A 22,454-nucleotide genomic window follows, 5' to 3' on the forward strand; every position below is an offset into this window, starting at 1 on the left:
TAGATTTTTAGAAGTTTATGTAAAGCATCATACACTAGGTAAAGAATTACTAACTTTCAAAATCAAATTTATGAGAATCAAATATAAGTTTCAAAGTTTTCTTCTTTTTTCAAATGGTTTGTAACTATTTTAACTTTAATAAACCAGAAAATTTTTATTAAACCAAAACACAATCTGAGCAATTAAATGATATACTTTGAATTGTGATATTGAGAAAATAACGTTTATAATCCCAAGATTGGACTTGAAAAATAGCCTATAACTACATTCTTTATTTCTCAACAAAAGTTTGAGTGCTCGTGTAGTTCCTCATAGTGTGTTGGTGAAAAGCGTTTGTAAATAGAAAGTGGTGTACATTCTAATTTTTGTAAGGATCATCATAGTGTTTGGTGATTATTGTAAAGGTTCTTTGAGTTGGGGATATTCAAAGTCTAGCATATGGTTTTGTGTTTGTTTATGTTTTAGAAGTTTGTAAAGAGGTTTTGGCGTGAGAATTGTACAAGGATCTAAACAAAACCCTCTAAAGAGTAAAGAAAATAGATGTACCATGGTTGATACGAGTAACTAGTTTAATTCTCTCGTGTCATTTATTTTTATGCCTTTAAATTTCTTCACTTTACATTTAACTTAAAGTAGCACTCAATCACTTGCTTCCAATAAAATTAAAAGATAAAAAAACGTTGCATAAACTCAAGAAAATCCAACAATACTATTCACCGCCTATCTAAGATTTCCTCTCATAGTTACATTTGACATCATAGCAAGAGTTAGGTAACTTATTCCTAGATCCGGGATAAATTGGATTCCAAAAAACCTTTACTCGAAGTAGGCAATAACGTTAATAGACCACTTGTTTAACCCTTGAGTGTGAGGATTTTTAAAAGATTAGAATGCAAATGTACCTTGAGTCACAAGGTGTAAAAATTTGGGAAGCTGTCAAAATGGTCCTTACATTCCTAGTACAATTGTTAATGGTTTAAGTTAACCAAAACTTGAAGATGAGTGGAATGACGACGATAAAAAGAAAATTTTACATCATAAGAAAGTCATAACATGATATCATCCTCCTTAGGTATGGATGAATTTTTTAGAGTGTGTAATTTCCAAACCGCTAAAGAAATATGAGAAACCTTGGAAATCACACACGAAGGTATGGAAATATTCAAAAGGTCTAAAATAAACAATCTCTCTCTCTCTCTCTTTCAAGAATATGAGATGCTTAAAATGTAACCAGTAGAAAGAATTCTACATTTGCAAAGAGGTTTCCTAATTTGACAAACCACTTAACCGTTCTTGAAAAAACCTTCACCAACAATGAACTAAATTTAAAGGTTCTTAGATCTTTGAAAAGGTAATGGCAACCAAAAGTGAAAGAAATTGTATTAAATGGAAGTCCATCCAATATGACATTGGCGACATTGTTTGAAAATTTGCAAGAACAAGAATCGGAACTTGAAAAAATGGAAGAGCATGAAGGACATGAACATAGAGTGAGATCTCCTGCCTTATAAACCAAATTCAAAGATTAAGATAGTGGCCAAGAAGAAGAATCTCAATCAGATAGTGAAAAATATGATGAATACATAGAAGTACTTGTCAAGAAGTTTGAAAAATTCTTGAAAAGAAACAAAATAAAGAATTTTTTCAAATAAAAAAGTTCAATGAAGAACCAACTTCAAGAAAAAATGTCACTTGCTTTAAATGTGGAAAACAAGTTCATATTTAGAGTGATTGTCCTTTTATCCAAAAGAAGACCAAATTCAACAACAAGAAAAGCATATATCTCTTGGGAAGACAGCGGTGTGAGTACAAGTTTTGAAAATAAAGAATAAGCACATTACTATGATGATAATGATGATGAATACAGAAACTAACAAAAAAGGATCCAAAGAGTTTTGGATACTTAGAAAGAAACATTAATTTGTATTTTGCAGGTGTATTTGGAAACCATGTGCTATAATTGTAACATAAAGATTGGTTGTTCAAGACATGAGAAAACTATATGGTATGGTAAGGTAAATTTTCTTTTTCTTGAAGAAAAATTATGAAGTAGAGTAAGAGTATGCAATTACATCATTTTATCTAACACTTTAATTATGATGATGCAATATTTCCTCTTGGATTAGTTGTTATGGATTGTAATATTTCTCTCTCCATTATATTTTCTTGTTTGTTCTATTTTTTCTTCTTTTTAATGATATCCAAAGAGGGAGAAATTGTAAGGTATTATTCTTGTTATGTTCATGATATTTTCAGAACACACAAAAGTATCATATTAAAAAAATTTAGGGGGAGATATACAAGATAGAGAGAGTTTCTAGTTGTTGCACATATTTTAAGATTAAAAAATAATATAGAAACTCGTTGAAGAACAAGAAAATTTCAAAAGATATTTGTCATCATCAAAAAGAGGGAGAATGTTAAGAAAAACATCTAGTTGACCTTGGCTAGGGTGTTAATAAACACAAATACATCAATAAAAGTATAAAATATAAAGTTAACAATGATCAAAAATGAATAAAAAGATGAAGACAATGAATGATGAAGATAAAGACAACATTCGAGCATGACAAAGTAGCAAGGATTAACATTCAACAAAATTAAGATTGTCTTTCTCTTTGATATATCATCATTCATCTTATATATCACTTAAAATGTTAGAAAATATCACTCAAACTTAAACTAAATTTTTTTAAAAGTTAAGGCATAAAAACCTTTGGAAGCTTTGCCTTAAAATGATATTTTTATTGTTGAAAATTGTTTTTAGTGCTGCTAGGAAAATGGTATTCGACTACTAGAATATAGTATTTGAATACCATTGTGAATTTTTTGAAAAATAGAACATTTCAAAGTGGTATTCGGGAACCACAATGTGGTGTGAAAATACTAGCTGGACCAATGTGTTTTTTCATCAAACATAATCATTGTTTTGAATGGCAAAGTTTCACGAACTCATTTCAAACTTATGCAATCATTTATAGAAGTTTTTGGAAGTGTGTATAAAGAATCGTACACTAGAAAATGAATTACCAACTTTCAAAATCATATTTTTAAGAGTCAAATATCATTTTCAAAGTGTTCTTCATTTTTCAAATGGTTTGAAACTATGTGAATTTTAATGAATCAGAAATAGTTTCTTAAACGAAAAACAGAATCTGAGCAATTAAATGATACACCTTGAATTGGGATATTGAGAAAAAAGTTTATAATCTCAATATTGGATTCGACAAATAGCCTACAACTACATTCTTTATTTCTCAACAAAAATTTGAGTGCTTGTGTTTTTCATCATAATGTGCCGGTGAAAAGTGTTTGTAAATAGAAAGAGGAGTACTTTCTAATTTTTATGAGGATCTTCATAGTGTTTGGTGATTGTTGTAAAGTTTATTCGAATCAGGAAGATTCAAAGTCCACCATAGATTTTGGGCTCTTTTATTTTTTTTCTAGTAACCCATCCTCTATAGGCAATATGTCTCTTCCCCTCATTTGGGGTAGTTGGGCACCTTCTAAAATGATTGTTTTTTCTTGAAAGCTTCTCCTTGATATATTGCCCTTCAGAAAGTATTTAATCAAGAGAAAGGTGATTGTGAGCCCTACTATTACCTTGTGTCATATTTGTGGTATTTTGATTAAGTCAGTTTCTTATTTGTTTATAACTTGTGAATTAGCTAGCAATTTTTGGTATAGGATTTCCAGCTGGTTAGGGTGGTAGATACTTCTTCCTTTAATATGATATGGTATGCCATGGCCTGGACCATTTGGAGGGTCTAAAATGATATTGTGTTTTCTAGTTTTCAACAAACGTGAAACATGTGGAAAAGATTAATATTATTTGACTTGAAAATGGTTTTTGAGGGAGATCAGTAAAGAACTCTTGCACCTTCATAGAATGACTTCAAAACCATATCATTTAGGCTAATCAATAGTGGGTCAATATTTCGGCAAGGTTGGAAATGTAACTATGTAAGTGTTTCTTTCTTTCTTCCCTCGGTGGTCTTGATCCTGTGTTGGTGGTCTAGCTGATTTGAGATCTAATTTAATTTTTTTACGTGCATTTCTTATAGGGCCATTTTTTTAGAGTTGTCTGTGGTGACTTGTTTTGTTATGCTCTTGTAAAAAAAATTTATACTATTTTTATTTGCTTAATTTTATTGTTGTATCTTTTAGTACATCCTATGCCAACAATTTCGCTCCTATATACTCGATTTGAGCTTTTAACACTATTTTATTTTTCCTTTAAAAAAATATGGAATGTTTAGTATTAAAAAAAATATACTATACAAATGTTAAGTACAATAAAATTATGTTGGCTCAAATACAATTGCGATGGTTCATTTAATCCGGTTACTAAGGCTGCTGGGTGTGGAGGGATTTTCCATAATCATTTGGGTAATTTCATCCTTGTTTTTGCAGAGACTATTACTTCGGCATTGTCGGTGTTCGCTGAATTTTCCGCTGTTCTCAAAGCTATTGACATAGCAATTTCTCGTGATTGGAGGAATATTTGGATCGAAACCGATTGTAGTATGGTTGTTAACACTTTCTCTAATTCGACTTTGGTCCCCTTGAAGCTTTTTCGTAGGTGGAATAGAAATTTGAATCTTCCTAATACTACTAACATCATCATTACTCACATACACAGGGAGGGGAACTCTTGTGCTAATTTAGCGCTCAACACAGGTTCGACTGTTATTTTTGACTTCATCCCAATTGAGATTAGGGGTGATTTTGTAAAGAATAGGTTAAGAATACCTTTTTTTAATTTGATAATTTTTTATGGGGTTAACCTAGCTCTTTTTTGGGTTTTGATTGTATCTCTTTCTTCTTTATCAATATATATGAGCCTTATTAAAATAAATAAAAAACTAGACTATTAATCTCATATTGTAAAAAATGCAATCTTATCTTAATGTAGTCATCTTATTAAATTAAGTTCAAAATGACAAAAGTAATGAAATATTAAATCTTAATGTTGATGTCCTCTTATTTACCTTGTTAAACATTATTAAAAGATTTTGACTTTTGCAAAAACAATAACATGTGAGATGTTAAATATACATTAGGACTATATGAGTTTTTAGCATTAAAATCCATATGTTAATTAGACTCATAATACCAAAAAAAATTAGACTCGACAAAAATAATTGGATTCATAGGATTCTCTTCATAAATATATACATGAAACTATAAACTTTAAAATAAATAAGATTAGTACTAATAATAGCTAGCTATCCACATATTTACACAAATATTTAACAGTTTGGTGCATTATTATGAGTATCATCTAGTACATTATATGCAAGTTAAAATGGTTTAATTGTTTTTTAATCATAATTAATTAATGAGTGATTTTTACTCAATAATTTACTGAATAAAATGATTTTTTTTCTATTTTTTATAATTATTTTTCATCGTGTTTCTAAAACAAATTGTGTTGCAAAATTATGGGTTGATTTTACCTCCTAACTATATTGGCATACCAACAATTATTTTCAGCAATTCATTGTCATGGCTCTAATAAACTTTGGCCCAACATTACATGCAAATATCAAGCGTAAATACGGCGAGGAGGAGGGAAAAATAAGGATAAGGGGTAGTTGTATTTCCTCTTGGCTTAAAGACATTAAGAAGATAGAACTAGTAGGAGGAGGGAACCATCTCAATTGGTTTGAGGGGCTGGAAAGCTGAATATTGGGGGAGGGGGAGAATACATCTTTCTGGAGTGATTGCTGGTTAGAAGGTCCCTTAAAAATGAGGTTCGAACGACTATTCTCAATATCTTTGAATAAAGAAGCTACAATGGCAGATATGAGAAGGGGAGAGGGAAATACTAGAGAATGTCAATTTAGCTGGAGGAGAGATCTCTTTGAATGGGAGTCGAAATTATTGTAGCAGTTAATTGAAGAAATTAGTTCAGCCTCTTTTAGAACTGGGCGAAGGGACAACGTTGTTTGGATCACCGATCCTTCCGAGAGCTATTCTGTTAAATCAGCCTACTCCGCCCTATCAGATGCTAGTAACAAGTTCGTTCCCCTTAAAGTGGCGGTGTTTGTTTGGAAAATCATCCAGAACCGAATCCCGTCAAAATAAAACCTATGTAAGAGAGGGATATTAACTTTGGACAATTCATTTTGTGAAGGAGGATGTGGATCGGTAGAATCCACAAACTACATTTTCTTCGAATGCCATCCCGTAACCAAAGTCTGGGCTGATATCGCGAGATGGTTAAGGGTGATTACTATATTTCATAACTCTACTGTTGTCAATTTTAACGCCTTTCCAGGAGTGTTGCAGGGAAATAAAGGACAGGCTCGCGGAATCTCCATAATTTGGTTCGCATGCATATGGAGCATTTGGAAAGTTAGAAACGCGAAGATCTTTCAAAACAAAGATATCTCTTTCTCAGCGATTGTCGAAGAAACTAAGCTCCTCTCATGGAATTGGTTGAGAGTTAATTCAAGAAGATTCACTTACTCCATTTATCAGTGGCTATCCACTCCGATTGTATGTCTCGAAGCATTGAAATGACAGTAGAATTAGCTTCGGTCTATCCCTTATTGGTCTGGCACTTGAATATCTTTCATGGTGCAGAATGTAGGTTTCTTCTCCATAGAGTTCATGATCGTGATAAGAAAGGATTTCCAAATTCTCGAATTGCTGATTACAAATATCGTTTTCTTTCTCCTACATTAGAGGCTGTTTATAATTTATGAATTATACATATGTGAATACTGATGCTACTGTTATAACTCATGATACAACAATGGTGTGTTTAGGGGGATTCCTAGTTTTGGATTGCTGTCTTTGGAAAGCATTGTTGGCTAGTGAGTACAAAGTATCCTCATGTTTTCCTATTAGAGTATTCCTGTTAGAGTATTCTTGTTAGAGTTGTTGTGTTAGAATTGGTGCAGTTAATTTATCAATCTCTACTACCACTCTTTGATTTCTAGCATGTCTTGTGCTAGCTTGTTTAATGATAAAAATTTTGCCTTTTCAAAAAAAAATGTAACAAGACTCAAAGTGTTTTTGAATGCTTCATCACCATAAGTTCATAACACTTTACATGTATAGTTTTTTTGAATTCAGATTAGGTGGAAGAAAATGAAACATTATTTATATTACAACATTGATATTGTTGTACATTTTAATAGTTGATTGTGTCACTTTCATTTTTTATCTTAGAAAAGGAATCACATAAATTTTAATACTACTACTTTTATATGTGTGCTAGTGGAAATCACTTCTATGAATATAAAAAATCATATACTAACATTTTAAAAAAAATACAATAGACGAGAATGTGAAATTTTATTGCCAAAAATCCTTGAAAAAAGGAAGAATTATTTTCAACCATACTTGTCACCTTGCAATTTTTATTAGAAAAAAGAAACAATAGAAAATAAATAACCAGTGAAGTACCATAATGCAATTAACTCCTCATAATCAATAATCAATAACCAAACCACAAAAAAAAGCTCAAAGATACCCATTTCGAAAACCAAGATAGACATTAGGGTATGTGGGAACAAGATTGATTCCAAGCCCAAATTTGTTGTCAAATGAATCATAATGTCCAAATCCATTAACTCCCATGTTTGATGAAGATGCGTTAGATTGTTCTATGATGCATTTGTTAGCAAATTTCCCCATGTTCTTCTTCAACTCCTCAATAGATCCCTTTAATTGAACCAATTCATTCAAGGCAAGCTCATCAATTGGACTCTCCCACCAAAATTGGCTTTGCCTAACTTTCCTTGCTTGCTCTATCTCTTCCCCTTGTTTCTTTTCAATCTCCAAATGGTTAAGAAGTTGAGTCAATTGAATGTTGAGATCGCGAACATTAGCATTTCTATGAGCCTCAACAAGTTGGAGAGCACTGGATTCTGGTGGAGGATTGCGAGTCACATAACGATCAACGATAGACTCGACTTCTGGATGACCAAATGAAAATGCCTTGTCAGCTGGAGAGAAAACTACCATTGCAATTTCAACGCCACAGAGAGTGCAAAGTTCACTAGCTTTTTTGAATAGCCCAGAACGGCGTTTAGAGAAAGTAACTTGTAAATGACTTTTTTTTGGTATTTTTTCAATAGGAATTTTTTGTCTCCCTAAGCTAGACTTCTTCTTTGACATGGTGAAAAGAAAGGAGTTAAGAAGTTGAAAAGAAACAACAATAAGAAAACTAAAACCCTTTTTTGTTGGGTTTCAAGATGGGAAACTAACATGGGTATATATACATAATTTTTTTTTTATTTAGACATAACTCAATTAATTTTCCTTTGATGTATTTTATTTCTTTTTATTATTTGTCTAAAACTAGGAAGTTATATAATCTTTGATCTTAATACTCAATTGATGTATGAGATTGAATTGGTTGGCATCTTAGAAGGATTTTTATCATTGCAATACTACTTATATATGCAATAAAAAACATGATTGCAAAAATTACAACAGAATATTAAATTCTTGATATTAAAAACATTATGTTTATAATTTTTATATGGAATTTTTTTAATTGACAAGCATATTTTAAAAATCATAGTATATTTATATTTAATATTTAATTTAAAATAATTATTTTCCCTTTTTAAAATTCAAATTTTAAACATTTTTTACACGGAAATATTAAAATTTTGAAGACTATTAATTTATTATACAAATATTATTTTGGAGAAGATTACCCTGACCACTCTAAAATTGGATCCAATAAAATTTAATATTAAAAATCTAAGCAACATAATTGTTTTCTTTACCACCATTTAACACATCATAATTAGTAGGTCTCTCATAAGTTAACTTAAAGTTATTATAACCACACATAAATGGACAATAAAATTCAAGTAAATTTGCAGCCTTATTCGTAACGTTTGTATTATAAAGCTTTACAAAAACTACTTTCAATATAAAATTATTTTCTAAAATCATTTTCTAATAAATAAAAAAATTTCATTAATATTATTCTCAATAAAAAAATTTCAAAGGTGGTGTACTTGGACCTCTTATTTTTCTACTATCTTTTTTCTATTAAATATTTTTTTTAATGTCTGATTTCTTAACAAAAATGACTTCTTTTTCCTTTAAAATTTGTAATAATTGACTAGAAAAATATTTTCCATTAATTCATTAAAATATTTTCTCATTTAACAAAAGATAAAATTTATATATGTTTTGAAGGAGTTCAATCCAATTTTGTTATACACATTATTACAAAGATTTGGTAATAACCCAAGCGCGTCAATGGATAGTTGAACAATATTTTTAAATCTTTTATAGTAAATTAAAAAAATATATAATTTTTTTGCATTTCCAAAACTAACACATAACATTATCAGATGAACTACAATTGTTTATCAAAATAATTAAACTACATCTTATTTAATTACTTTTTTTGAATAAATTTTCAAATTTTTGCAAGGCTTAAAATTTATGTTTCTAATTGGGCTTCATATAAATTTAGGCAGCATCTAATAAAGATTCACCCATTGATAGACTTCTTGGAATTTCCAGTTACACCTTGTTGCTATAATAAGCTATTTGAAAGTGTTTTTTAAAATGTGTTTTATTAACATTTTGGGAAGCTTTAGGTAATCATTTTGAATATAGTATTTAGTGGTTTTATTTATTTTTTTAAAAATGGGTATTTGATCTTAGAACAAATTAATTTTGTGGTTTGAACTCGCTGCAAACTCGGGAAGGACTTATCCTGTCACCCCCACAAATTGTTCTGACGCCCTTATAATTTTTATTAATATTTATATTATTTTTGACAAAAGTTTAGTTAAAAGTGCACATAAAAATTTGGGTATAACAAACAATTTTTTTTGGTAAAAATTAAAAAATTTGAAATGCATTTTTATCGATTTTAAAAAAAAATGAATTTAACATACCTTATCTTTTGATAAATCTTCTATATTTTTGAAAATTTTGGTAGTTCATTTATGATAGGCAAAAAAAAAAATTAACACTATCAATTTTTTTGAAAAATTCGATATGTTTTGTAAATTTCAGACATATTTGAAAAACCCGACAAAAATCATATTTTTTTCAAGAAAAATAGGATTTTATATCGCATATTTGAAAAATCATGTGTAAAAAGTACGATTTCACACATGGTCTTTAAAAACAGGTGTAAAAGTGTGTTTTGCATCTGTTTTTTCAAAAAAAATGGTAAAATCTCATAGATCCCTTAAAATATCCGATAAAAATTCATATACCCCTTTAAAAATCCGATAAAATCTCTAACAAAATCCAAATATCTGGTAAACACAGAATTTTTCTAAAAACTATAAAATTCACGAAGAGTATTAAGATAAAAACACTACTTTTATGGAGGTGTCAGGTGAAATTAAGAGGTGGCAGGATAAATCCTCAAACTCGTAACTAAGGTTAGTCCAACCGGCTGCAAGTGAGGTAGCATGTGAGACAGTTGTCGTAGGCCTCAAATATTTTTAGGCTTCAAATTTATATTTTCAATTTAGTTAATAATATTAACTAGTTTAGAGCTTTTAGTATAATGTAATTTTGCTGCTAAATGATCCTATGATCTTAAGATGAATTTGAAAATTATCATTTGACCCAATGATTATTAGGCATATTAGTACTCCATTCGTTGAAGCATCCTATGAGCGTGTGTCATGAAGACTTCCCTATGATATCTACTAGTTCATGTTATCAACGTTATCATTTGGTTATGATTGCACAAGTAAATCATTAGTTTCCTCTACTTAACTCAAAGCATTAAGTCAATTATTTTATCTTGTGTTATGAGATTAAGTTGTCATTATTTGTTGAGATAATTCCTCTAGTGATCATCAATGAAGTTTATTCTCTAGAGAATAACTTTGATAATTTTCATGTCAACATTAATATTTCAAATTTGAAAGATAGTTAAGTGATAGTTAAGTTTTGCATAAAAAAAAGTACAATGTAATGCACTACAATACATGTCGTGAGTACAAGGATGAAAAATAGTTTGTTGCAATTGTACAAATATTATAACAGCTCATTTATCAAAGATGAAGAAAACAATCGACAACAAGGAAGCAATACAAAGATTCAACTTCTCACAATTTTATTCAAAGAACTAAGTAATATTTTGAGTATTTGAATAAACATTTTGAGAATCAACTTGAAAAAAGAAAAAAGTTTTAAGTAAAGAACATCTAGATTAATCTCAAAGCTAAACAAGGTTGATATTATGAGAGGCTTGCCTAATTTAAAGTATCAATCAGATTCTATTGTTTAAGCATGTCAAAAAGGAAAACTTGTTAAAACTTACACTACTAAAAATATGACATTTGCTTAAAGGATTTTACATCAAATGTTAAAATATATGATGTGAAAAATATTTGTAAAAAATTTTTACATCAGGTATTTATGTTCAACGATATGAAAAATATATGAAAAATATATAACACAGTGGCAGTGTTGTAAATAAAATGAAAAAAAATAGGCGGTGGCAAAATTAAAAATAAAACGAAATTCTTTTTTAAGGGATTTTACATCGGTTATATATATTAACTGATGGGAGAAATGTATTACACAGTATGGCCTTTACATCGGGCCTTGATATTAACCGATGGGAAATATAGAATCGTGGGCCTTTACATCGGTCTAGTAAAAAACTGATGGAAAATGTTAAAAGAATTTCATCCAAAAACCCTAATCCTTCTTTACTGTTGCAAATCTTTTCATTTCTTCTCTTCTTCTTCTTCTTCGAGCGCGTTCTCCAAACTGACGACCATCTCGCCTTTCTCCAAAACCCTCCGTTCTCCATCCTCCAAACTCCTCTGTTCGCCGGCCGCCCACTCCTCCATTTGCCTTCTCCCGAAATCGACGACCATCTCCTCTTCCTCCGACCTCATTTGTTTGCCGGCTGCGGCGTCACCACCCTTCTTCTATAGGTTTTTTACCTCCGTTTTGCTTTGATTTATTTTCCTATGATGTAACTTTGTAGAGTTTGTTTTAATATCGATACTTTGTGTTTTGTTGATAGTGTGTAGTGACAAAGTTCAAATCCCATATGGGACAATTGTAAAATGACCATTAGTGCAATATTAGTAAAAATAATTTTATTACTGACTCACTGAGTATGTTTTATACAATCTAATATTGCAGGTATAATGTACAAAGTTGAGACCTGTGGCTAGTGGGCTTTTAACACCTTTTCAAGTGCTTTCTTTTCTTGGATTTCAACTGCTTTTTGGTCTTGGTATTCTTCTACAACTGAATAATTATAGGTTAGTGTTTGTATTGTCGGACAAGATCTATGGTTAATGTCTATCTATGTTATGTTGGGGTTTTAGACTGTTAATTAAATATGCCATAATCTCAATCAATTATTAAAGAACGGCACCAATTATCTGTTTTCCATGTCCTTGTCTATGGTAGTATGACCTTGATTGCTAAAGCTCTAAATCCTTCTGAAATGTTTAAGATTAAATATTATAGTGTCTGAAATAAATTAACATAGATTTTCCCTTGGAATAGACCTATAAAAATGTGTGGAAAACAAGGATAATATAGCATTGCTTTATCCACTACCATTTATTCATGTCTGTATACCTTGCAAAACACTGTTTTGTTCAGCACAAATATTGATCCTTTTTTGTTTAACAATTTTTGCTTCAAATGGCTTGCAAGTGCCATCACCCTTATACTTGTTTGATTCAACGCATACATATTTTCACAAGTTAGAGGTGTAAGAGTAAGTTTGAACTAGTTCATAGGAAAAAATGTATATATTTTTAAATTTATTTTTCTATAAAATTGGTTATGGGAGGAAGAGGGAATTTTTTTAATTGGCCTAATCCAAAAATATGAAGCCTTCAAAAGGGTTTTTTAGAAGTTTGTTTGAATTTGATTTAAGTTGATTATTTATGTTAAATAAGCTAATTTAAACACGTGCTAGTTGGTAATTTAGATTAGCTTTATATGTTCATTGAAATTTGATTATTTTTATTGGTTGAGGTTTTGCTTATCTGTTATGGACTTGTGTTTTTATGCTATGTAGGGATGGACAATCTATGAGATAGTAAGATATGCACCTCAGCACAACTGGTCTGCTTATGAGGAAGCTCTTAAGACAAATCCAGTATTAGCAAAGATGGTGATCAGTGGGGTTGTTTATTCAGTAGGAGACTGGATTGCACATGTGCGTTTCTGTGTATGTCATTCACTACGCCAAATTTAATTTTTAACAGCACCCCTACTAAAGCGCTTCTAGTAAAAAGCGCTCTTATAGGTTGCACTAAAAACAAAATAAAAAAACACGCTAAAAAAGCGCTCTTAAAGGGGGGGGTATGAGAGCGCTTCTGAAAAGCGCTGTGGTAGGGGGGGTGTATGAGAGCGCTTTTGAAAAGCGCTTTGGTAAGGGGGGGTATGAGAGCGCTTTTGAAAAGCGCTTTGGTAAGGGGGGGGGTATGAGAGCGCTTTTCAAAGCGCTGCTATAGGGGGGTTTAATGAGAGCGCTTTTTGCTAAAAAGCGCTGGTATAGACCAGGCTATGAGAGCGCTTTTCAGAAGCGCTTTAGTAGCCTTTATTAGTAAAAATTAAAAACAAAAACACGCTTTCACTTTCTCACTTTCTCTCTTTCGTTTTCTTTTTATTACTGTTTCTCACTTTCTCTGCAACCGAAAAACCCTCCGTCGTCGCCAGCCACAGCCACCACCGTTCGTCCCTCCGTCGCCAGCCACCACCGTTCGTCCCTCCGTCGCCAGCCACCACGTTCGTCCCTCCGTCGCCAGCCACCACCGTCGTTCTCTCCTCCGTCTGACTGTGCAAGGTAATATGATTTATGGGTTTAGTTTTAAGGGTTTCAACTAAGGGTTGCACTGCAATTTGAGAATGAAGCATATTACATGTTTGATTAAATGTCTTTAGAGTGTTTAATTTTCATTGAATATTTTCTTACTTTTATGATATTTTCTTACTTGAGATGGTGATTTGGTGAGACAATTTTTATAATCTTGTTTTATTGTCTCTTTGTATCTGCAGAATCTGAATCTCTAAAAGAAAATTGCTTAACCTTGTTCCCAATATATCACCACTCTTCTTTCTCCTTAGTTCAGGTTTGTGCTCTTAACTATGCTTAAGTATACTTAAGTTAGGTTGTTATGCTTCAGGTTTTGTTGACTTATTGGAACAATGTTTCGTGAGGTTTTATATAAAAGTATAAGTTTTGAAGTTCTACTGTTATTTTGATTACATGAAAACTTTGGCATACTATTTCATGAAGTATATTTATATATTTACTTATTTGTGGGATTGAGAATGAAAATGCTATCTTTATTCTAAAACATGATCGTTGTGCACTATGAGCATGTTTGAATGTAATACAAACATTTCAACTCTTCCTCTTGCTATTTTGTAAATTGAAAAAGGTGTCTTAGTTTGGTTTTGGATTTAATGTATGAGTTCATATTGATGTCTCTACTTTATTGCAACTTGGTTTATGGAATTCTACAAGTTTTGAAATGGATTGAACTATATTAAAACATGCTCATATATTAAATTGACTTTAAGAGATAAGAAGGAAATATCTATATTTATTTCTGAAATGAAATGAGATGCGAAACATTCACATTATTCTCTTTCAAATTTTACATTATTTCATCTTGAACTTGTTTGAAGTGAATTTTGAGAGCCAATTTATACGTATATCATGGTTGTCCGGGATGTTGGTTTAGGGATTTAGAACTTGTTTTGAACCCAATTTCTCATGGTACAATGTGACTTCTTGCATCTTGTTTCATTTTTGGTTTGAAAATTGTGTTTGTTTGTGAGTTTACTTGAATTTGAATGAATTTGACATAATGATACAATGCTGATTTTTTTAAGCTATGGGTTATGACCTAATTTTTATATTCCATTGACACAATTTCTAGTGTTGTCAATGTTATAGATTTGTGACTTATTCTTTTTGTATTGATAGGGGTTACTTGTGAAGAGTGAAAGTTTGATCTCATTCACGAATCTTACATTGTGTGGGTCTACAAGTTGCTTACTACTATACAGGTAATATATTGTTCTCTCTCGCCAAAGTAATATGTTGAGTTTTATTGCTTCTGATTCATTCGGTAATATGTTGCGTTTTATTGCTTCTGATTCATTGCGTTTTATTGACAGAAACGCATTATACCGTTCTGTTCCTAAATAATTAGTTGTTTTTGTTTAGCTTAATTAATTAAGACATGAGTGTAATACTCATTATTCCGACATGTGGAATATTCTCTGATTTTGAAGTGATGAACTTACTAACTTTGTAACTTTTAGATTATATTAAGTAATACTCATTATTCCGACATGATATCAATTTCGTTAATCGTTAAGTGATGTACTTACTAACTTTGTGAATTGAATTCGCCATAGGGGTTACTTGTGAAGAGTGAAAGTTTGACCGTTTTTGTTTAGCTTAATTAAGTCATGGATAAGACATGGATGAGATCAAACCGATTGTCGAAAGAGTACGAGAAAGGGGTATGGAAATTCGTTGAGTTTGCGGTTGCGCACTCCGAAGACCCGCTTCGAATGCCGTGTCCTTGCTTGGGTTGCTGTTATGGGGATAAGGTTGACGGGAAAAAGTTGGGATCCCATTTACTACGGTTTGGAATTGATAGAAGTTATACATGTTGGACAATGCATGGTGAGAAAAGTAACGGGAATGCTGGGTCGAGTTGTAATAGGAAGTATGCTTCAAACGACGATTGCACAGACACATACGATTGCGATCGAGTTGAAGAGATTGCAGAAGCGCTTGAAGAAGATCTTGCGGATTGTCCCAAAATGTTTGAGAGGTTGGTAAGCGATGCAGAGAAACCGTTGTATGATGGTTGTTCAAAATTCACAAGATTGTCTGCGGTGTTAAAGTTGTACAACTTAAAGGCGGACAATGGATGGTCGGATAAAAGTTTCACAGAGTTATTAGCCCTTATGAAAGATATGCTACCAGAGGATAATGTTCTTCCCAATCGAACGTATGAAGCCAAAAAGATGCTGTCCTCTATTGGCATGAGCTATGATAAGATACATGCATGTCCAAACGATTGCGTTTTGTTTCGAAACGAGTATGCAGCGTTGAATGAGTGTCCTAAATGTGGTGCCCCTCGATATAAGAAAAAGTTGTCTCCTGCTAAAGTCTTATGGTATTTTCCTATAATTCCGAGATTTAGACGCATGTATCGTAGTGAGACCGATTCAAGACACTTGACTTGGCATGCAGATGAAAGAATTATTGATGGAAAGTTGCGACATCCGGCAGACTCACCACAATGGATGAAAGTTGATACTGATTATCCTGAATTTGCAAAAGAAGCAAGAAACCTTCGGTTGTCATTGTCTACTGATGGAATGAACCCGCATGGTATTCAAAGTATCTCGCATAGCACATGGCCTGTGATTCTTATGATCTATAACCTACCTCCGTGGCTATGTATGAAGCGTAAGTACATGATGTTATCAATGCTAATTTCTGGGCCTAAACAACCAGGGAATGACATAGACGTATACTTGGCACCGTTAATCGAAGATTTAAAGTTTTTGTGGGACAACGGTGTGGAGGTTTACGATGGGTATAGGAAGGAAAGTTTCAACTTGAGGGCGATGTTGTTTGGAACAATTAATGATTTTCCAGCATACGGAAATCTATCCGGGTACAGCAATAAAGGTCAAAAGGCGTGTCCCGTTTGTGAAGATGAAACCGATACGACACGATTGGATCTTTGTCAGAAGAATGTCTTTCTCGGTCATCGTAGATTCTTAAATTCTAATCATCACTACCGTGGGTGGAGAAAAGAATTCAACGGAAAGGCCGAACATGGTAGAAATGCGTTTTAATTAATTGTCTAAATGTGTTTTATTTGACGATTTTATCTTTTGTGTCAATGCATAGTTAGAGGAGACTAAAAGTGAGGAAACCTCACTTCCTGAACATGTGTTGTGGAGGGAAGCTCGTGTGGGCAAGGATCATGCTGTCGATCCCGAAGTTCAGAGAGTTTTTACTGAATGTGTAAGTATAATACTGTGTCTTTAATTAAATCAAATGTTTTTTAATATATAAATGATTTTTTAATGTAAATGAATTACAGGAGACCTTGTCGCAATCGGCATCCACCGGTGAGGGGAGCGTACTTAGTAGAGCACTAGATGCTCCTGAGTATCCCGGTCGGGTGAGGGGTAAGGGTCATGGTGTGACTCCAACCTCTTTTTACAAGAGTCCTAGGAGAAGAAATCCTTCAAATGAAGAAGTGTTGCAAAAGTTGGCGGAATTGCAAGCACAAGTCTCTGAATTGCAAAGAGATAAAGAGGCGTATATGAGAGAAAAGTGCAACACTTCATCGGTGAAAGAAACTAGTGATAAGGCTAGTATCAACTATCAAAGGAAATTTCCCGAGGTAATTATAATTTTTTTTCCTTTTAAATTGTTCTATTTTATTAATGATAATGACTTTATATTTACTATTGGTTTAGGGCATTTCATCTTGCCAACTATACTTATCGGAACCGAGTTATCGACTAGTTGGCAAGGGAAAAGTGCACAACACTTTGGGAGATTTACTTCACCATAGACCGCTCCCGGATGGACACCTGAAAGTATCGGTGGATGTTGTAGTAGATCATGATGCGATGCTACCGGTACCTGACATGGTCTCAGAGACGACATTGCTGCGAGATGCAATAGGATCATTTGTTGCATGGCCCTCGGAGCTCATTACCATTAGTGATGAGGCATATTGAAAACGATTATGAATCATTTAGTTTTCGAATGTCAATTCTAAACCGTTTATTAATTATTTTTTACATTTTAATTTTAGACTGCTCCTATAAAACCCACAGTTAAGGGTAAAGGGATTTTACAGGAGGAGGAGTCCGTTGCATCACTAAAAGAGGTACATTTACAGTGTTAATAATTAATCTGAATCTAAATCTGCATGATTTTATATTTTACATAACTTATATGATTTTTAGGCATCCGCTCGAGAGTCACAACAAGTGACGCAGCAAGTTCGTACCGTACCACCCACTGGTCCTCCGAAGCCAGCGGGAAAAAAAGGCGGTGCTTCTGTGCCTCGGTACCGGTCGACGCTCGCAACAATGGTTGATATGTCCGATTTGAAGGATGGTGCTTTACGTGAAATCGTTATGGATGAGAGTGTCTTCGGTATTGAATTCAAGTCACTTATTACACTTGATGACTTGGAGGAGATTTTTAAGCATGATCAACTAGGCGTCAATAACATGCACTCATACATTCGGTAATATTCCCTCATCCGATATATTATTTAATTAGTCCCACAATATAATTTATTTACACATTTCAATGAAAATAATCTAATGTTTATTATGTTTTTATTTAAGGTTGTTGTATGACAGAGTGTTGCGCGGGACTCCGTTGTCTAACAGATTCCGTTTCGTGTCTTCCGCCCACTGCAGCGGAATGGCAATTGATTCGGAACCGGAATCAGTTAGACAGTGCTTAGTAGATAGATTCATGTCCACCGGCAATACAGAATGTCTGCATCTTTGGGCGTATAATACCCGACCAGTAGGGTTAGTTTCTCATTCTTTGTTCATCTAATCTCTGTTTCTTTTGTGTATAGCAAAATTTTCATATAACCTATTGTTTTTATTTATAGAGCACACTGGTTGCTGCTTGCTATCAACCCTATAAGGGAAGTCGTGTATTATCTGAATTCGGTAAATGGTGAATGGACCAATTATTCGGCCATGAAGGACATCGTTGATTTGTAAGTGGGATCGTTCTAAATATATATTCGTGTATATTTATATATATATATATATTTACTTATTTGTGGGATTGATCTAAACATATGCTTTTATATATTTGTTAATTAGATCAATACAAGTGTTCCGAAGTCAACGGGACGCACAGGTATCCCGAACTAAATCTAGCAACATTACTTGGATCCAAGTGCAGGTACATTATTTTTCACAATGTTGCTTATAATATATTTATGCTACTTGATAAAACAATGCACAACTATAGAATCTTATTTGTTTTTCTATGTAGTGCCCGCAACAGAAAAACAGTTACGATTGCGGATACTTTGTATTGAGGTTTATGAAAGAAATCCTTCAGGCAAATCAATTAGAGATTCCGATCACGGTATGAATTTATAACTTAAGATAATTTCATATAATTTATTACATTTAACTAAATGTATCATTCATATTTTGTTTTTGTTTTGTAGTACCTTGACGAATTCCGTGCCGCTGGATACTCGAGACTTAAGTTGGAAGAAATAAAAGAGGATTTGTGTCATTTTTATATTAAGCGCTTTTTCATGTAGGGTTTGTGTCGAATTGAAGTACTATAATATTATTGATGTTGTAATGATGTATATATATAATTTTGGATATTATAATGGTATTATATTAGTATATATATATATTGTCTTACTGATGGCTGAAATAATATCGTCGAAAATAAATTACAGGTCGAAAATATTACAGGCTGAAAACATATTACAGGTCGAAAATATTACAGGTCGACTGGGAGGATTAAATTACAGGCTGCACATTAAAATACCTCATTTAGCTACTAAAGCGCTTTTTAAAAAAGCGCTCTTAAAGGCCCACATACTAAAGCGCTTCTTTTTAAAAGCGCTGCCAAAGATTACTAAAAAAGCAAAAAAAAAAAAACATACTAAAGCGCTTTTGTAAAAGCGCTCTTATAGGGGGGCTATCAGAGCGCTTTTTCTGGAAAAAGCGCTCTTAAAGCCCACCCTATAAGAGCGCTTTTACAAAAGCGCTTTAGTATGTTGCGTTTTTTTTTTATTTTTTACTCTCACAGGTGGGCCTATCACAGCGCTTTTCTGGAAAAAGCGCACTTAAAGGGGGGCCTACCAGAGCGCTTTTTCCTGAAAAGCGCTCTTAAAGGGGGGCCTACAAGAGCGCTTTTTCCAGAAAAGCGCTCTTATAGGGGGGCCTACCAGAGCGCTTTTAAAAGCGCTTTCGTAGCCTATGCCAGCGCTGGCTTTGGCAGCGCTTTAAAGCGCTGTTAAAGGCCAAAATAAGCGCTCTTGTAGCTGTTCCGTGTTGTAGTGATTTCATGTTCAGCTAAGTCTCAGTTAGTTGAATAGACGATATTTTAATCATGGACTATGGCTTAAGTCTCCTGATTGTTGCAGTGCTTGGAAGGAAAACCTCTTTTTGAGTTTGGTCGTGCTCGGATGTTCAGATCGAAACTATTTCCTTATAAAGAATGGTAGGTAGTTCCTGTCAAAGTTACCTTCGATCAAACTGCATGGTCGGCCGTTTGGAATAGCATTTACTATACGGTTGTGGGGCTCCTGCGTTTTGACTGTAAGAGAACCTTCTGGCTCTTTTTATTTATATGTTGAATGGCAACAATTCATGTTTTTCTTTGAGAACCATTAGTGCTAACTATGATTCTGCAACTTCTTACGATTAATGTTCGTCTAAATTTTCTTATACAGGCAGGATGGAAGTTGTGGCCATTTGCTCATCTAACTACATACGGTGTAATACCAATTGAACAAAGACTTCTTTGGGTCGATATGATTGAGCTTATTTGGGTGACCATACTTTCAACGTAAGTTTATCTAGGTTTATCTTGAATTGTTGCATTGAAAATTTCTTCATGTAGAAATTATATGATGAACAGGAGAAAAGTTGGAAGTGAGTGTGAATATGTGTTTACCATATAGACACTTATGTATAAGTTGTTTTTTGTACTCAAAGATAGAATGTGATTAAATTATATGCTTTGTTGTTTTCATAAGCTATCACATCTAGCTTATTGAAAGAAGTTGAAAACAACTTACAAACATACTATAAGTTACTTTTGTAAAATCCAAAATAAACTTTATAGTCTTTAGAAATATCTGTAGTGGTTCTAACATGGACTTTTGTACTTAATAGATATTCAAATGAAAAATCAGAAGCAAGAAGCTCTTCGGTGGCTATAGAAGAGAAATCCACTACAACTGAGGTAAATGTTAAACGAATACTAATTTATTGTGCGCACTTGTTTGATAAGTCTGGTTTAAAAATATTCACATGGCTTATGGGCTTTCTTATATTCACCAGGAGTAATGAGAAGAGATATATGTTTATAAGTAGTGGGAGGAAAGTGTCTTTGCTCAAAAAGATTGTTATAATGCAGAATATGGCTTCTGGATTTTCTGTTTTTGACAAGCAAGTAATTGTATATGTGTATATGTTGCATCCCTTGGAAATTCATGTATGTTAGGTAGCATTATCAACTTTCTTGTAACCATTACACAAGGTAATTGTTGATAAAATTTATTGATAGACAATATATGTATATAATAAACTTGCCTTTTTGCATGTATTAGAATGTAGTTGAAAAATGTGAAAAATAGCGACCTAACTTTGGTCTGTGTCGTATTAGAAACATATGAAAAATTAGGAGAAAAAACAATTATAGCAAAAAAACGAAAAACACCTAGAATTCACTTAAAAGAAGAAAACATATTACATCGGGCCATTGAGGAAATAGATGTAAAAACATATATAATACATCGGGCAACTGGAAAAACCGATGTAAAAACTATATATTACATCGGTCCATCAAATTCACCGATGTAAAATATGGCATATATATTTTTTTATTAAAAAATTGAATTATATTTCACATCAGACATCTGAATTCAACCGATGTGGTATGTTAATTTTTCACATCGGGCCTGATTTACTACATTGCTTGGATTTACATCTGACCTAGGCTCGATGTAAAAAGTACTTTTCGCCCGATGTAAAAAGTACTTTCTGCACTAGTGTTATTTTTATTCTAAAATCATTATTTCTTCATTTATACCACTAGAGTTCTTAGACATTTATTTGTTTAGGTTAGTGAAAAGTGACATCATCCAATGGTAAGAAGTATGGAATTATCATTGTTGATGACTACAACAGATGGACATGGATCAAATTATTAAGACACGAGGATGAGTCTAATTATGTGTTTTCACTATTATGAAATGAAATGTAAGTTTAAAAAGACTTGAATGTTGCAACTATTAGAGGTGGTCATGGTGGAGAAATTGAAAATATAAACGTTTTGAAAAAAATTCTGAAGAAAATGGTATTTTCCATTATTTCATCAATCATAGAACTCCATAACAACATGGAGTTGTATAAAGGAAAAATAGATCTTTCAAGAAATGATTAAAACTTGATAAACAAGAAAAATATTGTTAAGCACTTCTAGAAAAAAGATGAAAATACAACATGTTATATTCAAAATAGGGTTTATATTAGACATATATTTAATAATACTCCTTATGAGTTGTAGAAAGGTAGAAATCCCAACATTTATTAAGACCCTGTCAATTTGGTTGTACTTGTTATGAGATAAACACCAAGAAAAACCTCGACAAGTTTGATTCAAAAGAATAAAACGCAATATAAAGACCAGAGTGCCTACCCCCTGACATCAATGAGAAAACATC

At 32.6% G+C, this 22,454-nt stretch overlaps 1 protein-coding gene and 1 pseudogene across 1 annotated transcript; one reads left to right on the forward strand and one right to left on the reverse strand.

Annotated features, from left to right (window-relative positions):
* Positions 1 to 7,476: 7,476 nt before the first annotated feature.
* LOC131659803 (agamous-like MADS-box protein AGL61) lies at positions 7,477 to 8,133 on the reverse strand. The gene has a single exon (XM_058928937.1). It carries the CDS (start codon positions 8,131 to 8,133, stop codon positions 7,477 to 7,479), a length of 657 nt encoding a protein of 218 aa, XP_058784920.1.
* Positions 8,134 to 11,523: 3,390 nt separating this feature from the next.
* On the forward strand, positions 11,524 to 21,316 carry LOC131659804 (protein SYM1-like; annotated as a pseudogene).
* The last annotated feature ends 1,138 nt before the right edge of the window (positions 21,317 to 22,454 follow it).

This window comes from Vicia villosa, linkage group LG3 (genome assembly GCF_029867415.1).
Source record: "Vicia villosa cultivar HV-30 ecotype Madison, WI linkage group LG3, Vvil1.0, whole genome shotgun sequence".
Taxonomy (NCBI): Eukaryota; Viridiplantae; Streptophyta; class Magnoliopsida; order Fabales; family Fabaceae; genus Vicia; species Vicia villosa.